We start from the raw sequence: 18,300 nt of genomic DNA, 5'->3' as shown, positions 1-18,300 counted from the left end.
TTATAAGAGACATTTTCATCATAACTAGTGCAATCATCATTAGTACTATGGATATTCAAAAATTTCATACTAACAACATTGCAATCATGCTCATCACTCAAAGATTTAGTATAAAACATTCTATAGATGTCTTATTCTAGCACTTGATCACAATTTTCCTTTTCACCATTCTCATGAAAGATATTAAAAAGATGAAGCGTACGAGACAAACTCAAATCCATTTTTTTGTAGTTTTCTTTTATAAACTAAACTAGTGATAAAACAAGAAACAAAAAGATTCGATTGCAAGATCTAAAGATATACCTTCAAGAACTCACCTCCCAGGCAACGGTGCCAGAAAAGAGCTTGATGTCTACTACACAACCTTCTTCTTGTAAACGTTGTTGGGCCTCCAAGTGTAGAGGTTTGTAGGACAGTAGCAAATTTCCCTCAAGTGGATGACCTAAGGTTTATCAATCCGTGGAGGCGTAGGATGAAGATGGTCTCTCTCAAGCAACCCTGCAACCAAATAACAAAGAGTCTCTTGTGTCCCCAACACACCCAATACAATGGTAACTTGTATAGGTGCACTAGTTCAGCGAAGAGATGGTGATACAAGTGCAATATGGATGGTAGATAAAGGTTTTTGTAATCTGAAAATATAAAAACAGCAAGGTAAGTAATGATAAAAGTGAGCGTAAATAGTATTGCAATGCTAGGAAACAAGGCATAGGGTTCATACTTTTACTAGTGCAAAATCTCTCAACAATAATAACATAATTGGATCATATAACTATCCCTCAACATGCAACAAAGAGTCACTCCAAAGCCACTAATAGCAGAGAACAAACGAAGAGATTATGGTAGGGTACGAAACCACCTCAAAGTTATCCTTTCTGTTCTATCTATTCAAGAGTCCGTAGTAAAATAACATGAAGCTATTCTTTCCGTTCAATCTATCATAGAGTTCATACTAGAATAACACCTTAAGACACAAATCAACCAAAACCCTAATGTCACCTAGATACTCCATTGTGACCTCAAGTATCCGTGCTTTTGATTATACTATATGCATCACACAATCTCATATTCATCTATTCAACCAACACAAAGTACTTCAAAGAGTGCCCCAAAGTTTCTACTGGAGATTCAAGACGAAAACATGTGCCAACCCCTATGCATAGGTTCATGGGCAGAACCCGCAAGTTGATCACCGAAACATGCATCAAGTGGATCACGTGATATCCCATTGTCACCACAGATAAGCACACCAAGACATACATCAAGTGTTCTCAAATCCTTAAAGACTCAATCCGACAAGATAACTTCAAAGGGAAAACTCAATTCATCACAAGAGAGTAGATGGGGAGAAACATCATAAGATCCAACTATAATAGCAAAGCTCGCGATACATCAAGATCGTGCCATAAAGAGAACACGAGAGAGAGATATCAAACACATAGCTACTGGTACATACCCTCAGCCCCGAGGGTGAACTACTCCCTCCTCGTTATTGAGAGCGCCGGGATGATGAAGATGGCCACCGGTGAGGAATCCCCCCTCCGGCAGGGTGCTAGAACAGCCGCCCGAGAGGTTTTTGGTGGCTACAGAGGCTTGCGGCGGCGGAACTCCTGGTCTAATGTGTGCTTCGATGGTTTTAGGGTATATGGGAATATATAGGCGAAAGAAGTCGGTCGGGGAGCCTCGAGGGGCCCACGAGGGTGGAGGGCGCGCCTAGGGGTGGGCGCGCGCCCCTATCTCGTGGCCTCCTCGACGCTTCCCTGGCTTGCACTCCAAGTTCCCGGGATTGCTTATGTTCCAAAAATAACTTTTCCGAAGGATTCATTCCGTTTGGACTCCGTTTGACATTCCTTTTCTTCGAAACACTGAAATAGGCAAGAAAACAGCAATATAGGCTGGGCCTCCGGTTAATAGGTGATACGTCTCCAACGTATCTATAATTTTTGATTGTTCCATGCTATTATATTACCTATTTTGAATGATTATGGGCTTTATTATACACTTTTATATTACTTTTGGGACTAACCTATTAACCGGAGGCCCAGCCCATATTGCTGTTTTATTGCCTCTTTCAGTATTTTGAAGAAAAGGAATATCAAATGGAGTCCAAACGGAATGAAACCTTCGGCATCGTGATTTTTTGGAAGAATATCATCCTGGAGGCTTGGAGATCAAGTCAGAAGACCCTCGAGGAGCTCAGGAGATAGGGGGCACCCCCCCCCTACAGGGCGCGGCCCCCTGTCTCATGTACCCCTCGAGCACCTCCCGACCGACTTCTTTCGCCTATATATTCCCTCGTACCCTAAAAATATTGAATATCAAGATAGATCGGGAGTTCCGCCGCCGCAAGCCTCTGTAGCCACCAAAAACCTCTCGGGAGCCCGTTCCGGCACCCTGCCGAAGGGGGAATCCATCATCGGTGGCCATCTTCATCATCCCAGTGCTATCCATGACGAGGAGGGAGTAGTTCACCCAAGGGGCTGTGGGTATGTACCAGTAGCTATGTGTTTGATCTCTCTCTCTCTCTCGTGTTCTCTCTCGTGTTCCCTCTATGGCACGATTTTGATGTATCCTGAGCTTTGCTATTGTAGTTGGATCTTATGATGTTTCTCCCCCTCTACTCTCTTTGTGATGAATTGAGTTTCCCCTTTGAAGTTATCTTATCGGATTGAGTCTTTTATGAGAACAATTGATGTATGTCTTGCCATGCTTATCTGTGGTGACAATGGGATATCATGTGCCTCTTGATGTATGTTTTGGTGACCAACTTGCGGGTTCTGCCCATGAACCTATGCATAGGGGTTGGCACATGTTCTTGACTCTCCGGTAGAAACTTTGGGGCACTCTTTGAAGTACTTTTGTGTTGGTTGGATGAATTTGAGATTGTGTGATGCATATCATATAATCATGCCCACGGATACTTGAGGTGACAATGGAGTATCTAGGTGAAATTAGGGTTTTGGTTGATTTGTGTCTTAAGGTGTTATTCTAGTACGAACTCTTTAATAGATCGATCCGAAAGAATAACTTTGAGATGGTTTCGTACCCTACCATAATCTCTATGTTTGTTCTCCGCTATTAGTTGCTTTGGAGTGACTCTTTGTTGCATGTTGAGGGTTTGTTATATGATCTATCTATATTATTATTATTGAGAGAACTTGCACTAGTGAAAGTATGAACCCTAGGCCTTTTTTCATATCATTGCAATACCGTTTATGCTCACTTTTACCATTAGTTACCTTGTTGTTTTTATTATTTCAGATTACAAAAACCTTTATCTACTATCTATTTTGCACTTGTATCACCATCTCTTTGCCGAACTAGTGCACCTATACAATTTACCATTGTATTGGGTGTGTTGGGGACACAAGAGACTCTTTGTTATTTGGTTGCGGGGTTGCTTGAGAGAGACCATCTTCATCCTACGCCTCCTACAAATTGATAAACCTTAGGTCATCCACTTTAGGGAAATTTGCTACTGTCCTACAAACCTATGCACTTGCAGGCCCAACAACGTCTACAAGAAGAAGGTTATCTCATCAAGCTCTTTTCTGGCGCCATTGCCGGGGAGGCTACGTAAAGGGCACTCACTCACACCCCGTCAACCAGGCTCTTTTCTGGCGCCGTTGCCAGGGAGGTGAGTGCTTCAAGGTATATCTTTAGATCTTGCAATCGAATCTTTTTGTTTCTTGTTTTATCACTAGTTTAGTTTATAAAAGAAAACTACAAAAAAATGGAGTTAAGTTTGTCTCGTACGCTTCGTCTTTTTAATATCTTTCGTGAGTTTGATGGAAAGGAAAATTGTGCTCAAGTGCTAGAAGAAGAATTACATAGAATGCTTGATACTAAATCTTTGAATGATGAGCATGATTTCAATGTTATTAGTATGAATTCCTTGAATATCCATGATGCTAATGATATGCAAAGCCACAAGCTTGGGGAAGCTATGTTTGATGAAGATGATATTTTTTGTCCCCCAAGTTTTGATGAGCAAATTTATTTTGATGATAGCATGCCTCCTACTTATGATGATTATATTGATGAAAGTGGGTTTGGAAGAGTGTCAACTTTAGGAAGTAGTGATCCCACTATTTTGGAGGATGTTGAATCTTATTGTGATGAATATGAAAGTGGATTTGGAAGAGTGTCAACTTTATTTAGTGATGATTCCACTATTTCGGAAGAGGTTTCAATTGATTGTGAGAACAAAGTTGCTATCTATGATGATTATTGTGATGACTTGTATGCTATTAAGAATGATGATAACCATGAAACTTGTCATCATGATTTTAGTTTTCAATTGGATTATGCCCCACATGATAATTATTTTGTTGAGTTTGCTCCCACTACTATTCCGAATGAGAAGAATTTTGCTTATGTGGAGAGTAGTAAATTTTCTATGCTTGTAGATCATGAAAAGAATGCTTTATGTTCTGGTTATATTGTTGAATTCATTCATGATGCTACTGAAAATTATTATGAGGGAGGAACATATGCTTGTAGGAATTGCAATAATGTAAAGTTTCCTCTCTATGTGCTTCAATTTTTGAAGCTATGCTTTTTTGACCTCCCTATGCTAGTTGATTATTGTTCCCATAAGTTGTTTTCTCACAAAATCCCTATGCATATGAAGTGGGTTAGGCTTAAATGTGCTAGTCATATGCTTCATGATGCTCTCTTTATGTTTCAATTCTTATCTTTTGTGTGAGCATCATTGTCATCATCATGCCTAGCTAGAAACGCATTAAAGAAAAGCGCTTGTTGGGAGACCACCCAATATTTACCCTTACTGTTTTTTTGTGTCCACATGATTATGCTACTGTAGTAATCATGTTTTATAGCTTTTGTTTCAATGAAGTGCCAAGTAGAACCTTTGGGAAGACTGGAGTGAAGTTTATGTGATCTTGCTGTAAAAAACAGAAACTTTAGCGCTCACGAGATTAGCTGCCAGTTTTTACTGGAGAGTGATTTTAGGTTGATTCTTTTTTAAGATGATTAATAGACAAATTTCGCAGGTCTAGAAATTTATTTCATAATTTTTTGAGTTCCAAAAGTATATGTTTGATACAGATTACTACAGACTGTTCTGTTTTTGACAGATTCTGTTTTCTATGTGTTGTTTGCTTATTTTGATGCATCTATGGCTAGTATTAAGTGGTATGAACCATAGAGAAGTTGGAATACAGTAGATATTACACCAATATGAATTTACAATGAGTTCATTACAGTACCTAAGTGGTGGTTTTATTTTCTTATACTAACGGAGCTTACGAGTTTTGTTTTGAGTTTTGTGTGGTTGAAGTTTTCAAGTTTTGGGTAAAGATTCGATGGACTATGGAATAAGGAGTGGCAAGAGACTAAGCTTGGGGATGACCAAGGCACCCCAAGGTAATTTTCAAGGAAAACCAAGAGCCTGAGCTTGGGGATGCCCCGGAAGGCATCCCCTCTTTCGTCCTCGTTCATCAGTAACTTTACTTGGAGCTATATTTTTATTCACCACATGATATGTGTTTTGCTTGGAGCGTCATTTTATTTTGTTAGTATTTGCTTGCTGTTAGTTAGAATAATATTTTGCATCTTTAGTTTCAATAAAAAAGTCAAGGATAGCCTTTACCATGCTTATTCTGCTAGTATACATGTTGCTGTTTGAAAACAGAAAGTTTACCGCTGTTGCAAAAATTTCCTAGAAAAGTCAAGGAATGGTATAACGTTGAATATTTTTGCATATTAATATCTGATAAATTTATTACAGTGGTAATTTTAGTTCATCATTTTTGGAGTCAGGGAAGTATTGATACTCTTGCATTCTTTACAGACTGTACTGTTTTGGCAGATTGCTGTTATGGTTGCATTGTTTGCATATGTTTGCTTGTTTAATGATTCTATTTAAGGATAAGAGTATTAAATATGCAGAGGCATTTAGTATGCAATGTTGAATAATAATTTTAGTGATTTGTTACAGTAGAAAATGATAAGGTTTTGCATTGGTTTATACTAACCTATCTCACGAGTTCTTGTTGAGTTTGTTGTGGATGAAGCTTTTGATAAAAAGAGAAACCATGATATGAGAGGAACTAAGGAGGCACAAAAGTTCAAGCTTGGGGATGCCCAAGGCACTCCAAGATAATATTCAAGAAGTCTCAAGCATCTAAGCTTGGGGATGCCCCGGTAGGCATCCCACCTTTCTTCTTCAACAACTATCGGTTAGTATCGGTTGAGCCTAGTTTTTTGCTTCTTCACATGAGTTGTGCTATTCTTGCATTGTCATTTTATTTTGTTTTGCTTGCGGCTTGAATACAATACCAAGATCTGAAATTCTTTAATGAGAGAGAGTCTTCACATAGTTGCATAATTATTTAGCTACTCATTGATCTTCACTTATATCTTTCGGAGTAGTTTGTCATTTGCTCTAGTACTTCACTTATATCTTTTGGAGCACGGCGGTGATTATATTTTGTAGAAATTAATGAACTCTCATGCTTCACTTATATTATTTTGAGAGTCTTAAACAGCATGGTAATTTGAACGAAAACTTTCATAGGAGGTGAATTGGATGCTATGATCAATTTGATACTTGATAATTGTTTTGAGATATGGAGGTAGTGATATTAGAGTCATGCTAGTTGAGGTGATTATGAAAAATACTTGTGTTAAGGGTTGTGATTCCCGTAGCATGCACGTATGGTGAACCGCTTTGTGATGAAGTTGGAGCACAATTTTATTTATTGATTGTCTTCCTTATGAGTGGCGGTCGGGGACAAGCGATGGTCTTTTCCTACCAATCTATCCCCCTAGGAGCATGCGCATAGTACTTTGTTTTTGATGACTTCTAGATTTTTGCAATAAGTACATGAGTTCTTTTGACTAATGTTGAGTCCATGGAGTATACGCACCTCACCCTTCCACCATTGCTAGCTTCTCTTGTGCCGCGCAACTTTCGCCGGTAGCATACACCCACCATATACCTTCCTCAAAACAGCCACCATACCTACCTATCATGGCATTTCCATAGCCATTCCGAGATATATTGCCATGAAACTTTCCACCGTTCCATTCATATGACACGCATTAGTTTTGTCATATTGCTTTTTGCATGATCATGTAGTTGACATTGTATTTGTAGCAAGGCCATCTTCATAATTTTCATACATGTCACTCTTGATTCATTACATATCCCGATACACCGCCGGAGGCATTCATATAGAGTCATACCTTGTTCTAGCTTTGAGTTGTAAATCCATAAAAGTGTGATGATCTTCATTATTAGAGCATTGTCCTCGTGAGGAAAGGATGATGAAGGCTATGATTCCCCCACAAGTCGGGATGAGACTTTGGACTTTACAAAAAGAAAAAAAATGAGAAAAGAAAAAAATAAGAAAGGACAAAAAGAAAAAAAGGGGGAAAGGCCAAAGAAAAAAAGAAAAATTAAAAAATAAAATGAGAGAAAAAGAGAGAAGGGGCAATGTTACTATCCTTTTACCACACTTGTGCTTCAGAGTAGCACCATGTTCTTCATAGAGAGAGTCTCATATGCTTTCACTTTCATATACTAGTGGGAATTTTCATTATAGAACTTGGCTTGTATATTCCAATGATGGGCTTCCTTAAAAGTGCCCTAGGTCTTCGTGAGCAAGTAAGTTGGATGCACACCCACTTCGTTTCTTTTGTTGAGCTTTCATATATTTATAGCTCTAGTGCATCCGTTGCATGGCAATCCCTACTCACTAACATTGATATCTATTAATGGGCATCTCCATAGCCCGTTGATACGCCTAGTTGATGTGAGACTATCTTCTCCTTTTTGTCTTCTCCACAACCACCATTCTATTCCACATATAGTGCTATGTCCATGGCTCATGCTCATGTATTGCGTGAAAGTTGAAAGAGTTTGATATTACTAAAGTATGAAACAATTGCTTGGCTTGTCATTGGGGTTGTGCATGATTAAATACTTTGTGTGATGAAGATAGAGCAACAGCCAGACTATATGATTTTGTAGGGATAACTTTCTTTGGCCATGTTATTTTGAGAAGACATGATTACTTTGATTAGTATGCTTGAAGTGTTACTATTTCTTATGTCAATATGAACTTTTATCTTGAATCATTTGGATCTGAACATTCATGCCACAATAAAGAGAAATTACATTGAGAATCATGTTAGGTAGCATTCCACATCAAAAATTCTATTTTTATCATTTACCTACTCGAGGACGAGCAGGAATTAAGCTTGGGGATGCTTGATACGTCTCCAATGTATCTATAATTTTTGATTGTTCCATGCTATTATATTACCTATTTTGAATGATTATGGGCTTTATTATACACTTTTATATTACTTTTGGGATTAACCTATTAACCGGAGGCCCAACCCATATTGCTGTTTTATTGCCTGTTTCAGTATTTCGAAGAAAAGGAATATCAAACAGAGTCCAAACGGAATGAAACCTTCGGCATCATGATTTTTTGGAAGAATATCATCCTGGAGGCTTGGAGATCAAGTCAGAAGACCCTCGAGGAGCGTAGGAGATAGGGGGCGCCCCCCCTACAGGGCACGGCCCCCTGTCTCGTGGACCCCTCGAGTAGCTCCCGACCGACTTCTTTCGCCTATATATTCCCTTGTACCCTAAAAACATCGAATATCAAGATAGATCGGGAGTTCCACCGCCGCAAGCCTTTGTAGCCACCAAAAACCTCTCAGGAGCCCGTTCCGGCACCCTGCCGGAGGGGGAACCCATCACCGGTGGCCATCTTCATCATCCCGGCGCTATCCATGACGAGGAGGGAGTAGTTCACCCTCGGGGCTGAGGGTATGTACCAGTAGCTATGTGTTTGATCTCTCTCTCTCGTGTTCCCTCTATGGCACGATCTTGATGTATCCCGAGCTTTGCTATTGTAGTTGGATCTTATGATGTTTCTCCCCCTCTACTCTCTTGTGATGAATTGAGTTTCCCCTTTGAAGTTATCTTATCGGATTGAGTATTTTATGAGAACACTTGATGTATGTCTTGCCATGCTTATTTGTGGTGACAATGGGATATCATGTGCCTCTTGATGTATGTTTTGGTGACCAACTTGCGGGTTGTGCCCATGAACCTATGCATAGGTGTTGGCACACGTTCTTGACTCTCCGGTAGAAACTTTGGGGCACTCTTTGAAGTACTTTTGTGTTGGTTGGATGAATTTGAGATTGTGTGATGCATATCGTATAATCATGCCCACGGATACTTGAGGTGACAATGGAGTATCTAGGTGACATTAGGGTTTTGGTTGATTTGTGTCTTAAGGTGTTATTCTAGTACGAACTCTTTAATAGATCGATCCGAAAGAATAATTTTGAGGTGGTTTCGTACCCTACCATAATCTCTACGTTTGTTCTCCGCTATTAGTTGCTTTGGAGTGACTCTTTGTTGCATGTTCAGGGCTTGTTATATGATCTATCTATGTTATTATTGTTAAGAGAACTTGCACTAGTGAAAGTATGAACCCTAGGCCTTGTTTCCTATCATTGCAATACCGTTTACGCTCACTTTTACCATTAGTTACCTTGCTGTTTTTATTATTTCAGATTACGAAAACCTTTATCTACTATCTATTTTGCACTTGTATCATCATCTCTTCGCCGAACTAGTGCACCTATACAATTTACCATTGTATTGGGTGTGTTGGGGACACAAGAGACTCTTTGTTATTTGGTTGCAGGGTTGCTTGAGAGAGACCATCTTCATCCTACGCCTCCTACGGATTGATAAACCTTAGGTCATCCACTTGAGGGAAATTTGCTACTGTCCTACAAACATGTGCACTTGCAGGCCCAACAACGTCTACAAGAAGAAGGTTGTGTAGTAGACATCAATAGGTTAGTCCCAAAAATAATATATAAGTGTATAATAAAGCCCGTAAACATCCAAAACAGATGATAAAATAGCATGAATGCTTCATAAATTATAGATACGTTGGAGACGTATCAATTGTCTTCGCGCTGAGTTCGCCATCAAGGACTTGGGTCCTTTGCACTACTTCCTCGGTGTTGAGGTGGTGCGCCGTCCGGATGGCTTCTTTCTTCATCAGCGGAAGTACGCTCATGAGCTCCTGGATCGTGCTGGCATGCTTAACTGCAAGCCCGCCGCTACGCCTGTTGATACGAAGGCCAAGCTCTCCTCCTTGGATGGTTCTCCCGCTTCGGATGCTGCATTCTACCGGTCCATCGTTGGTGCTCTCCAGTACCTCACTCTGACTCGACCGGAGATTCAGTATGCCGTACAACAGGTGTGTCTTCATATGCATGCTCCTCGGGATGTTCACCAGGCCGATGTCAAGCGGATTCTTCGCTACGTCTACGGCACTATGTAGCTCGGCATCACGCTCTACGCCTCCGCTGACACCGCCCTCACCACCTATACCGATGCAGACTGGACGGGCTGCCCTGACACTCGTCGCTCCACCTCGGGCTATTGTGTCTTCCTTGGACCATCACTCATATCATGGTTGTCCAAGCGGCAGCCTACGGTCTCTCGCTCCAGTGCTGAGGTTGAGTATCGTGCGGTGGCCAACATCGTCGCCGAGTGTTCGTGGCTTCGCCAGTTGCTCCAGGAGCTCTCTTGTCCTGTGGATCGTGCTACGGTGGTCTACTGCGACAACGTCTCGGCTGTCTTTCTCTCCGCCAACCCGATACATCATCGTCGGACCAAGCATATTGAGTTAGATATCCACTTTGTTCGGGAACAGGTGGCCCTTGGCCATATTCGTGTTCTACATGTCCCTATTTCCCAACAATTTGTCGATATCATGACCAAGGGCTTGCCTACGGCGTCATTTTAGGAGTTCCGGTCCAGTCTTTGCGTCAGACGCGATGCCGCTTCGACTAGGGGGGTGAGTATATATGTTGTGCATATCTGTATATTGGGCCCACCTCCTAGTTCCTTGTATAGTTGAGACCATGGCCCACCTCTTGTACATCATATATACGTGCCTTTGCACATGAGCAATACATCATGCAATTCACATATTCTACAGTTCCTGCGTTGAGGACCTTCTCCTCGAGCGGTGACGGTGAGCCATCGCAGCTGCAGCGGATGGGTGCCGGGCGCCTCCTCATGGCGCTCACCATGGCGGTGGCAGCGCTCGTGGAAATGAAGCGGCTCAACAGCGCGGCGCGTGGGGAAGAGATGAGCATCTCCTCATGACAGATTTCTCTTTTTTCTTTCTTGATGTATGTTTCGAATTTTGATCTGAATTTTTTAGGGGTTATCTTAATATGTGCTGTGAACATGCTTGATTTTTTTCATATTTTTTCGCAATGTTTAAATTTAAATTCCGGCCGCAAGGCACACGGTAACATGCAAACGTGCATGTCACCTGATCTCTGTCCCATCTCGTGATCGCTCACGCAAAGCTTCAAGATTCCATTACATATATAGATTACATTGTACAATATATCGCCAATTGGCGATGGGTGAACAGTAACTAGCTAGTAGCCTAGTAGCCAGGTACATATATACACGAGACACAGTAGGAAGAAAATGTAGGATATCACTTCTCTTTTTCTTTTCATGGCCGTAGTGTAATCCTATATTCCTATGGCAGGAACAATTTTTTGAATTTTTTTTGGTGCCCTTTCTTGGATTGTAGTAGAAAGATTACAAGATGACAGTATGAATGTGTGCTTCTCTTGTATTTCATCCGAAACCAGGTTCCAGTGACGTTAATTTGCATTTAACATGCGGCGCAAGGCCGGCCACGAGGACCCTAGGCCGTTTTGCTGCCTCCGAAACCAGAGCCTCCGTGTTAAAAAAAGGTAGCCAACGTCCCACGCAGAGCATGCATGAGATTAGCGGGTATAAGTGCCGTTGCGATCTTCTCCTCCTGCTATATTTGACCGCCTTCCCTCTCATCCCGGGGGAAATTTTGCCCCGAAGCGCTTCATATCCATTCAAGGGGGCAAAATTTTCTCTCGCGTCTACCGCTCAAGGGCACCGCGCCACCCCGTCAAGGCAAAACATGTCGGTGAGTTGATAAAGATCCTATGTGAATTTACGTCTATGGATTCGTCCATCTCTGGTTCATCTTGTTTGCACTGCCTTGATTGATCATATATGGATCTTCTTTTAATGTCGTCGCAAACAAATAATGTGATGATGCATTTGAAACAAGAAAATGGATCAGACGGAGGCTGGCCGCACAATCCCCAAGTTCGGCGCCTGGGACGTGAACAACCCGGCCTCCGCCGACGGGTTCACGGTCATCTTCAGCAAGGCCAGGGATGATAAGAAGGCCCCCGTCAACGTGCACAAGGCCAGCAAGTCCGCCGACGGCAAGGACGCCAGGCCCGACTCCAAGATGAACCAATCCTACAGCAACTCCAGGCCCAACACTTCGGTACTTCTTCTTCTTCTTCTTCTTCCTCCTCTCTCTCAAGAGATTCATTCTTTCCCATCTGATATTGCAGAAGAAATGGTTCTGCTGCGTGTCGCCGAGCCCCACGCAGCCTTGAGCCAGGAGGAGGATGATGATGAAGAGGCGGGGATCGGGCGGAGTGTCGCGCGAATGCGAATGCGATGGGATGGAGGAGAGGGGAGTGTCAATGCCGCTGCTTCGTTTATAAACAAACGTACTACTATCGCACATACACAAACACTTTGCCACTTCGGGGATGAGATGAGATGAGACGATGTTGATGTAACTATGCGACGGTCGTACGTGGCCCTGTCGCCAGGCGTGATGTATGGCTTCCGCGTAAGAAAGAAACTTGCTCATACCATGCGGATACATCTTTCAGATGTTCTCAGCCTCAAGGTGCGTGCGTAAACTGGCTCACCTCATGTTCAGGCTGCTTGCACGACCCCATCCTGCCTGCCACCGGCAGCTTCAAGCCGAGATGCCCCGTTCGATGTGGAACCTGCCCTGCGCAACTACCAGATGACAGGGCTAAGCTATATGCAAAAATGATGATGCATCACTAGCTGTTAATCGTACGGGTGTAGAGAATACCGCATCACTGTCGCAGCTGTCCAATAACATTGGAAGTTCAGAGCCGTGTAAATAGATTGTTTCAAAATGTTACTCATAGCAAGGCTCAAACCCAAACATTCCACATTCATGTCTGTCCATCGTTGTCACGCCGAATTCATTTCTAGATAGCCTGTAGGCAGAGCGACGACACAAAGCAAAGGGAAACGAGGGTGACGAAATAAGGCAGGCTTCCGCTGTCCCTGCGGATGAAGAGGGCCTCGTAGACCGGGGCATTGATGACCACTATGGCCACACAGAGGACAGCCTGCAGAAACAAAGGTCCCAACCCTGCCGCGCCTTCGCGCAACACAACTCTGCCCAGCCCGAGCACCAAGCACACCAAGTTGAACAGCGCGATCGTGGTGATGATAACAAACATACCCGAGATGGGCCCGAACTCCATCTTACCCTTCTTGTACCTCTCCAGAGCCTGCGACTCGTCCACCTTCACCGTCAGCTCGAATCCGGACTCGGAGACACCCAGCATTCCACCAATCGTGTCGATGGCCGCCAGGAGGTAGGAGGTGGTCCTTCTCATAAGCCACATCCTTTGTGCATTCCACCACTCCACTGCAGTGTCACCACATTGCAGCGACTCCATTAGGCTCCAGGAGTATGAAGCTGCCACGACGTATATGAATGGAATGCACCAAGGGCTGGTTATCTGAATGAGTTGCACATGCAAGTATCGTGTCAGAACCAACTGCGGTGTGTAAAAATGAGCTTGGCAACATACTGTAGAATGTTAATCATTACCTCAGGGAAAACAGAGACGCCACTGAGGAAGCAAAGTGAAGGGATGATGACATAGTAAAAGGTGGGGAAGCTGTTCAGGGCCCAGAAGCCACAGACCGAGTAACCCATTTGAAGACCCAGCTTGATCTTACCATGGCCTAATAAAAAGGGACTGTAATTGGAGAGGGATATTTGGAGGAACCCTTCTGACCATCTCTTGTGCTGAACCAGGATCTGGCCTAGTGAGGTAGGAGCCATGCCTAAGAAGCCCTTTCTAGCCGGGTTGTAGTACACTGATCTCCACCCGCGGCATTGGATTTGCAATCCTGTGATGACATCCTCCAGTGGGCACCCATATCTAACTCCTTTCTGCAATTCAGAAACACAAACGCGTCAATATGTGATCTGTATAACTGTACACACATAGAAGGAAGAACATCCTGCAGGCATTGCTGAAGGATTGTCTGTATATATTAATTAAAGAGAAATGGATCGATGAAAATGTTCATATTCAGGTTTGTAGAAAGGGATAAAGAGACCTCAATGCCCCACGGGGTGTTATGCTCATACGTGCATGTCACAAGTGACTTGGAGGTTTCTTCCAGCTCATCTGCATTTTCTGCTATCCCCACTCCTCTAGCCCAATCTTCCTTGTAATCTTTACTATATATTTGTCCAGAGAGGGTCTCCCTGCGATGGAAGCATCCAGTGCCATAGTAACACATTCCACCCCATCCATCCAAGCAAGTGTTATCCAACTGAACATCAAGTCAATGAAACAACAAACCAGATTAGTCTTAATTACAGCTTCGGACATAGATGTGTCCTTCGTCGAAATTTTAGGAGGTGCTATATTATCTTTCGATTGACCTCATTGACAACGTTGATGGGATTGCCATAGATGTCATTGTGCACCACATTGTCAAAATTCTGAGGGTACTGCACAAAACCGATATCTTGACCTTGCTCTTCATCTAGGAAGAAGCACAATGCATCTCTAATGGACTCAGAGTTGTTGGAGTACATATCACAATCAACATTCAGAATGACTGGGCTGCTGCTTATCACCGAAGATACCCTTATCTGCACAATTGACCTTATTAAGGTATATAAACACAATGAAGGTTGATTCTAAATGGTAATTCTAGAAAATCATTGACTATACCAAGAGAGGACACCTACCAAAGCATTTAATGATCCAGCTTTGAAGTGATGTTGTTCCTGAGGTCTCTTCTCGCGTGCCATATACACAAGTTTGGGCAATGCATTTCCATCTACATCAACTGCCTTCCGTTTGTTCCTATCAATTAGAATCTAGCAATGGAGAACCATTTGATTAGATGGGATCACCAAAATTATGCAGACAAGAAAGATAAATTCTCCTCCCTCCGTCCTACATTAGTGTCAAAAAACGTCCTACATTATGGGACGGAGGGAGTAGTATTCTATTACAGTTTTCTGTGAAGGTAGATTCTTCACTGGATGAATATCAACCATGTCAGGCTCGTCTTACATCAGGTTGAATTACATTCAGCCAAACAAGCACCTATGCTTTTATTTTAACTACCTGAATTCACTATCAATTGCATGGTTGCATAGTAAAAAACTAAACAACAATTGTATTTTTTACACCAACATGATGCTTAAACTTTTATAATTGTAATAACTGCTCTATTGTACACTGATTAATTTGCACCGCTATACTACGGAGCCACTAAAATAAGCGGTGTATATCTTTTTCTTTTTCCTCTGACTACTGTGGGATTTCTAGCTTCTCAGAGCGAACATGGAAGCTCCTTTTAGAATAGTTTTAATAGTGAGACAGATTGCCTAGAATTATTCTACATAGGTACTACTCCCTCCGTCCCAAAGTAAATGTCTCAACTTTGTATTAACTTTTGTACAAAGTTGTACCAGAGTTGAGACACTTATTTTGGAAAGGAGGGAGTACTTGATAAACATAAAAACATACTTATTTTTTCCACAACACTTCAATTCACCAACACTCTTATATGTTAGCTTTTATAACCAATTCACCAGCTTTCTATTAGCTACACGAGTTGGTTTTCACACTTTTCATAGTTATCATATTATTTTAAATTTCAAAATCAATTACCATGCACTTCATCTAGTAGTCAGACTCTGACCAAACTACCATTTTTTACCTGGACTATTGAAGGGTGATCTCCAGAAGTTATCGTCTCATTCCATACAGAGAAGCCTCTGTGGTTGCATTCTGGAACCTCGGGAATCTTGCCTGAATGTACTACCGAGTTCACGCGATCTGTCAGATCCTTGTACAACTCCTGCAATTCACAAAAGAGGGGGAAAACAATGTGTTGGTTTCACAGTCTTACACGGCAAAAATGGAAGGCCAGCAGGCCCTAGCACCAGTAAATATTGTATCAGGCTGCATCAGAACATCATTTCTTTTGAGATAAGCTAAATTGCATCATGATAGATGCAGAACAAGGTTGTGATCTACCTTCATGCGGAGCAATTCTTGAGGGCTACAAGCATCATGAGGGGTAGCTCCTTCGGCAAAGTAGGCCGCTGGTGACATGGGCTCCACCTTGTAATTTTTGCAAAATGGAATCCAGTGCTTTGCAAACTCAGATGCCTCATGAAGAGCGTAGAATGTTACAGCAGAACCAGCATCATCAGACAAATAGATGTTTAGCTTCTCTGGCGGATAGTCATAAGCCATAACAGACAGAACCGTGGAGATGACAAGCATGGGTGGTTCAAGAGCTGGGTCCGCTGTACACACAAATATGTCCACACCGGGGAGCTGGTCATCATCATATCTGTTTGTGGCCAGTACTTTAACAAGTCATTCACCACAGACATAGATAATATAGTCGAACTAGTTGTGTTCATATGACGTTATGCAGATATCACACTATCTGAACCAAGTAACTAGCCATGAATGTGCAGCATTACAATATCCATGGAGGTCCTGGATGGAGCATTACAGCATCTGATTTGGTAGTAGCCGTGACTCCTAGCTGAAATATATCTATGTAAATGAATCATATTCTAGCATGGGTGCAATGTTTCAATTGTATCCACAACTCTGGAACCATATTCTAGTATGGGTGTGACGTTTCAACTGTATCCATAACTCTGAGTAGGCATGACAAAGGGTATCTACTTCAGGCTTCAGCCCAGCTGAAAAAGAATTTAGTAATTTGGTCTAGCTGTGCAAAATATCTGGAATGCAACAGAAAACGGGGGATGTGCTAACAACACTGCTGCAGTCATACAATGCAATGCAAGGTTTGTTCTCGAGTCTCGATGTCACATTGTTTCAGCAGTAAGCCTTCACGGATCACAGACGCAAGTTGCTGGACTTGGCGTGATCCACAGGCAAGCCCCTGAACTGATATTCTCGTGGGAGTTCTACTTGTCCAACTAGCCATTTCGTCGAACACTCTCTGCTCTACGAGAGAGAAGGAAAAAAGCGCAGCGCAGATCAGGCACTCACCTCTCCGAGAGGCGGTCCTTGAAGGTGGTGCGGCGGACCGGGTTCCAGCGCACGGAGAGGGTGAGGACCCAGTAGAGGCCGAACAAGAGCTCGGCCACGAGCAGCCCGAGCCCCGCCCGCCACCCCAGGCTGCTGTCGCCCCTCTCCGGGATGTGGGTGGCTCTGTAGAACCATATGAGGAGGATCCCCGCGAAGATGGTGCCCGCGTACAGCCGGTACGCCAGCACCCGCTTCGGCTTCTCCGTCGCGAACAGCGGTGGGCGGCCGCCGCCGGAGACGCTGCTCCCGGCCATCCTCCCTGCCTGCTAGTGCAAGCGAGCGTGACGGGTAGGCCTGGGTCCCTGGGTCAGAGGTGCAGGGGCCGGGTATGTAGCGGATGGTCAACGAGCCTCCCCGTTGGAGCCGCCTCTGTGTTGGAGAACTTTGACCTCTTGTCAGTCCTCTGCCTAGTAGACACATCGCTGTAGCTTAGCCGCCACCTTCCGCATTTATTTTTTCGAGAAAACTTTCAATCTATTCATATTCAATCATGACAGTACAACGAACACCAAAAAAAATTACATCTAAATTCGTAGACCACCTAGCGACGACTACAAATACTGAAGCGAACCGAAGGCGCACCGCCGTCATCGCCCTTCCATCGCCGGAGTCGGGCACAACTTGTCATAGTAGACAGTCGAGAAATCGTCGTGCTAAGGCCTCATAGGACTAGCACCCGGAACAGCAAACGACGCCGATGAAAAATAACATAGGTCGGAAGGATCCAAACCGAAGACACACCAATGTAGACAAACAACGACGAGATCCGAGCAAATCCATCAAAGATAGATCTGCCGGAGACACACCTCCACACGCCCACCAACGATGCTAGACGCATCGTCGGAACGGGGGCTAGGTGGGAGACCTTTATTCCATCTTCAAGGAGCCGTCGCCTCGCCTTCCTGAGCAGGACACAAACCCTAGCAAGATTGAAAAAACCGACTAAAAACGGAGTCTCCCGTCGGCCCTTGCCAGGATCCACCACGCCTCCATGGCCCTAGGGCCACCGAGACGAGGCGGACCTGTGCC

At 43.3% G+C, this 18,300-nt stretch overlaps 2 protein-coding genes across 3 annotated transcripts; one reads left to right on the top strand and one right to left on the bottom strand.

Annotated features, from left to right (window-relative positions):
* Positions 1-11,886: 11,886 nt before the first annotated feature.
* Positions 11,887-12,759, top strand: LOC123138085 (protein NOI4). Of its 2 annotated transcripts, none has more exons than XM_044557996.1 (3): positions 11,887-12,005; positions 12,165-12,377; positions 12,448-12,759. In XM_044557996.1, the coding sequence occupies exons 1-3, from the start codon at positions 12,000-12,002 to the stop codon at positions 12,490-12,492; spliced, it is 264 nt and encodes an 87-aa protein (XP_044413931.1). In that variant the 5' UTR covers positions 11,887-11,999; the 3' UTR covers positions 12,493-12,759. The 2 variants fall into 2 exon arrangements, with proteins under 2 accessions (XP_044413931.1, XP_044413930.1); XM_044557995.1 differs by having other exon boundaries at positions 12,153-12,377.
* A 259-nt stretch (positions 12,760-13,018) lies between these two features.
* LOC123138084 (cellulose synthase-like protein E2) lies at positions 13,019-17,623 on the bottom strand. Its single transcript, XM_044557994.1, has 8 exons — positions 17,233-17,623; positions 16,231-16,552; positions 15,911-16,051; positions 14,928-15,059; positions 14,616-14,828; positions 14,285-14,503; positions 13,767-14,114; positions 13,019-13,674 (listed from the first exon to the last, which is right to left on the bottom strand). The coding sequence occupies exons 1-8, from the start codon at positions 17,523-17,525 to the stop codon at positions 13,132-13,134; spliced, it is 2,211 nt and encodes a 736-aa protein (XP_044413929.1). The 5' UTR covers positions 17,526-17,623; the 3' UTR covers positions 13,019-13,131.
* Between the last annotated feature and the right edge of the window lie 677 nt (positions 17,624-18,300).

This window comes from Triticum aestivum, chromosome 6B, assembly GCF_018294505.1.
Source record: "Triticum aestivum cultivar Chinese Spring chromosome 6B, IWGSC CS RefSeq v2.1, whole genome shotgun sequence".
Classification (NCBI taxonomy): Eukaryota; Viridiplantae; Streptophyta; class Magnoliopsida; order Poales; family Poaceae; genus Triticum; species Triticum aestivum.
This window is presented reverse-complemented; position numbering and strand designations above follow the sequence as displayed.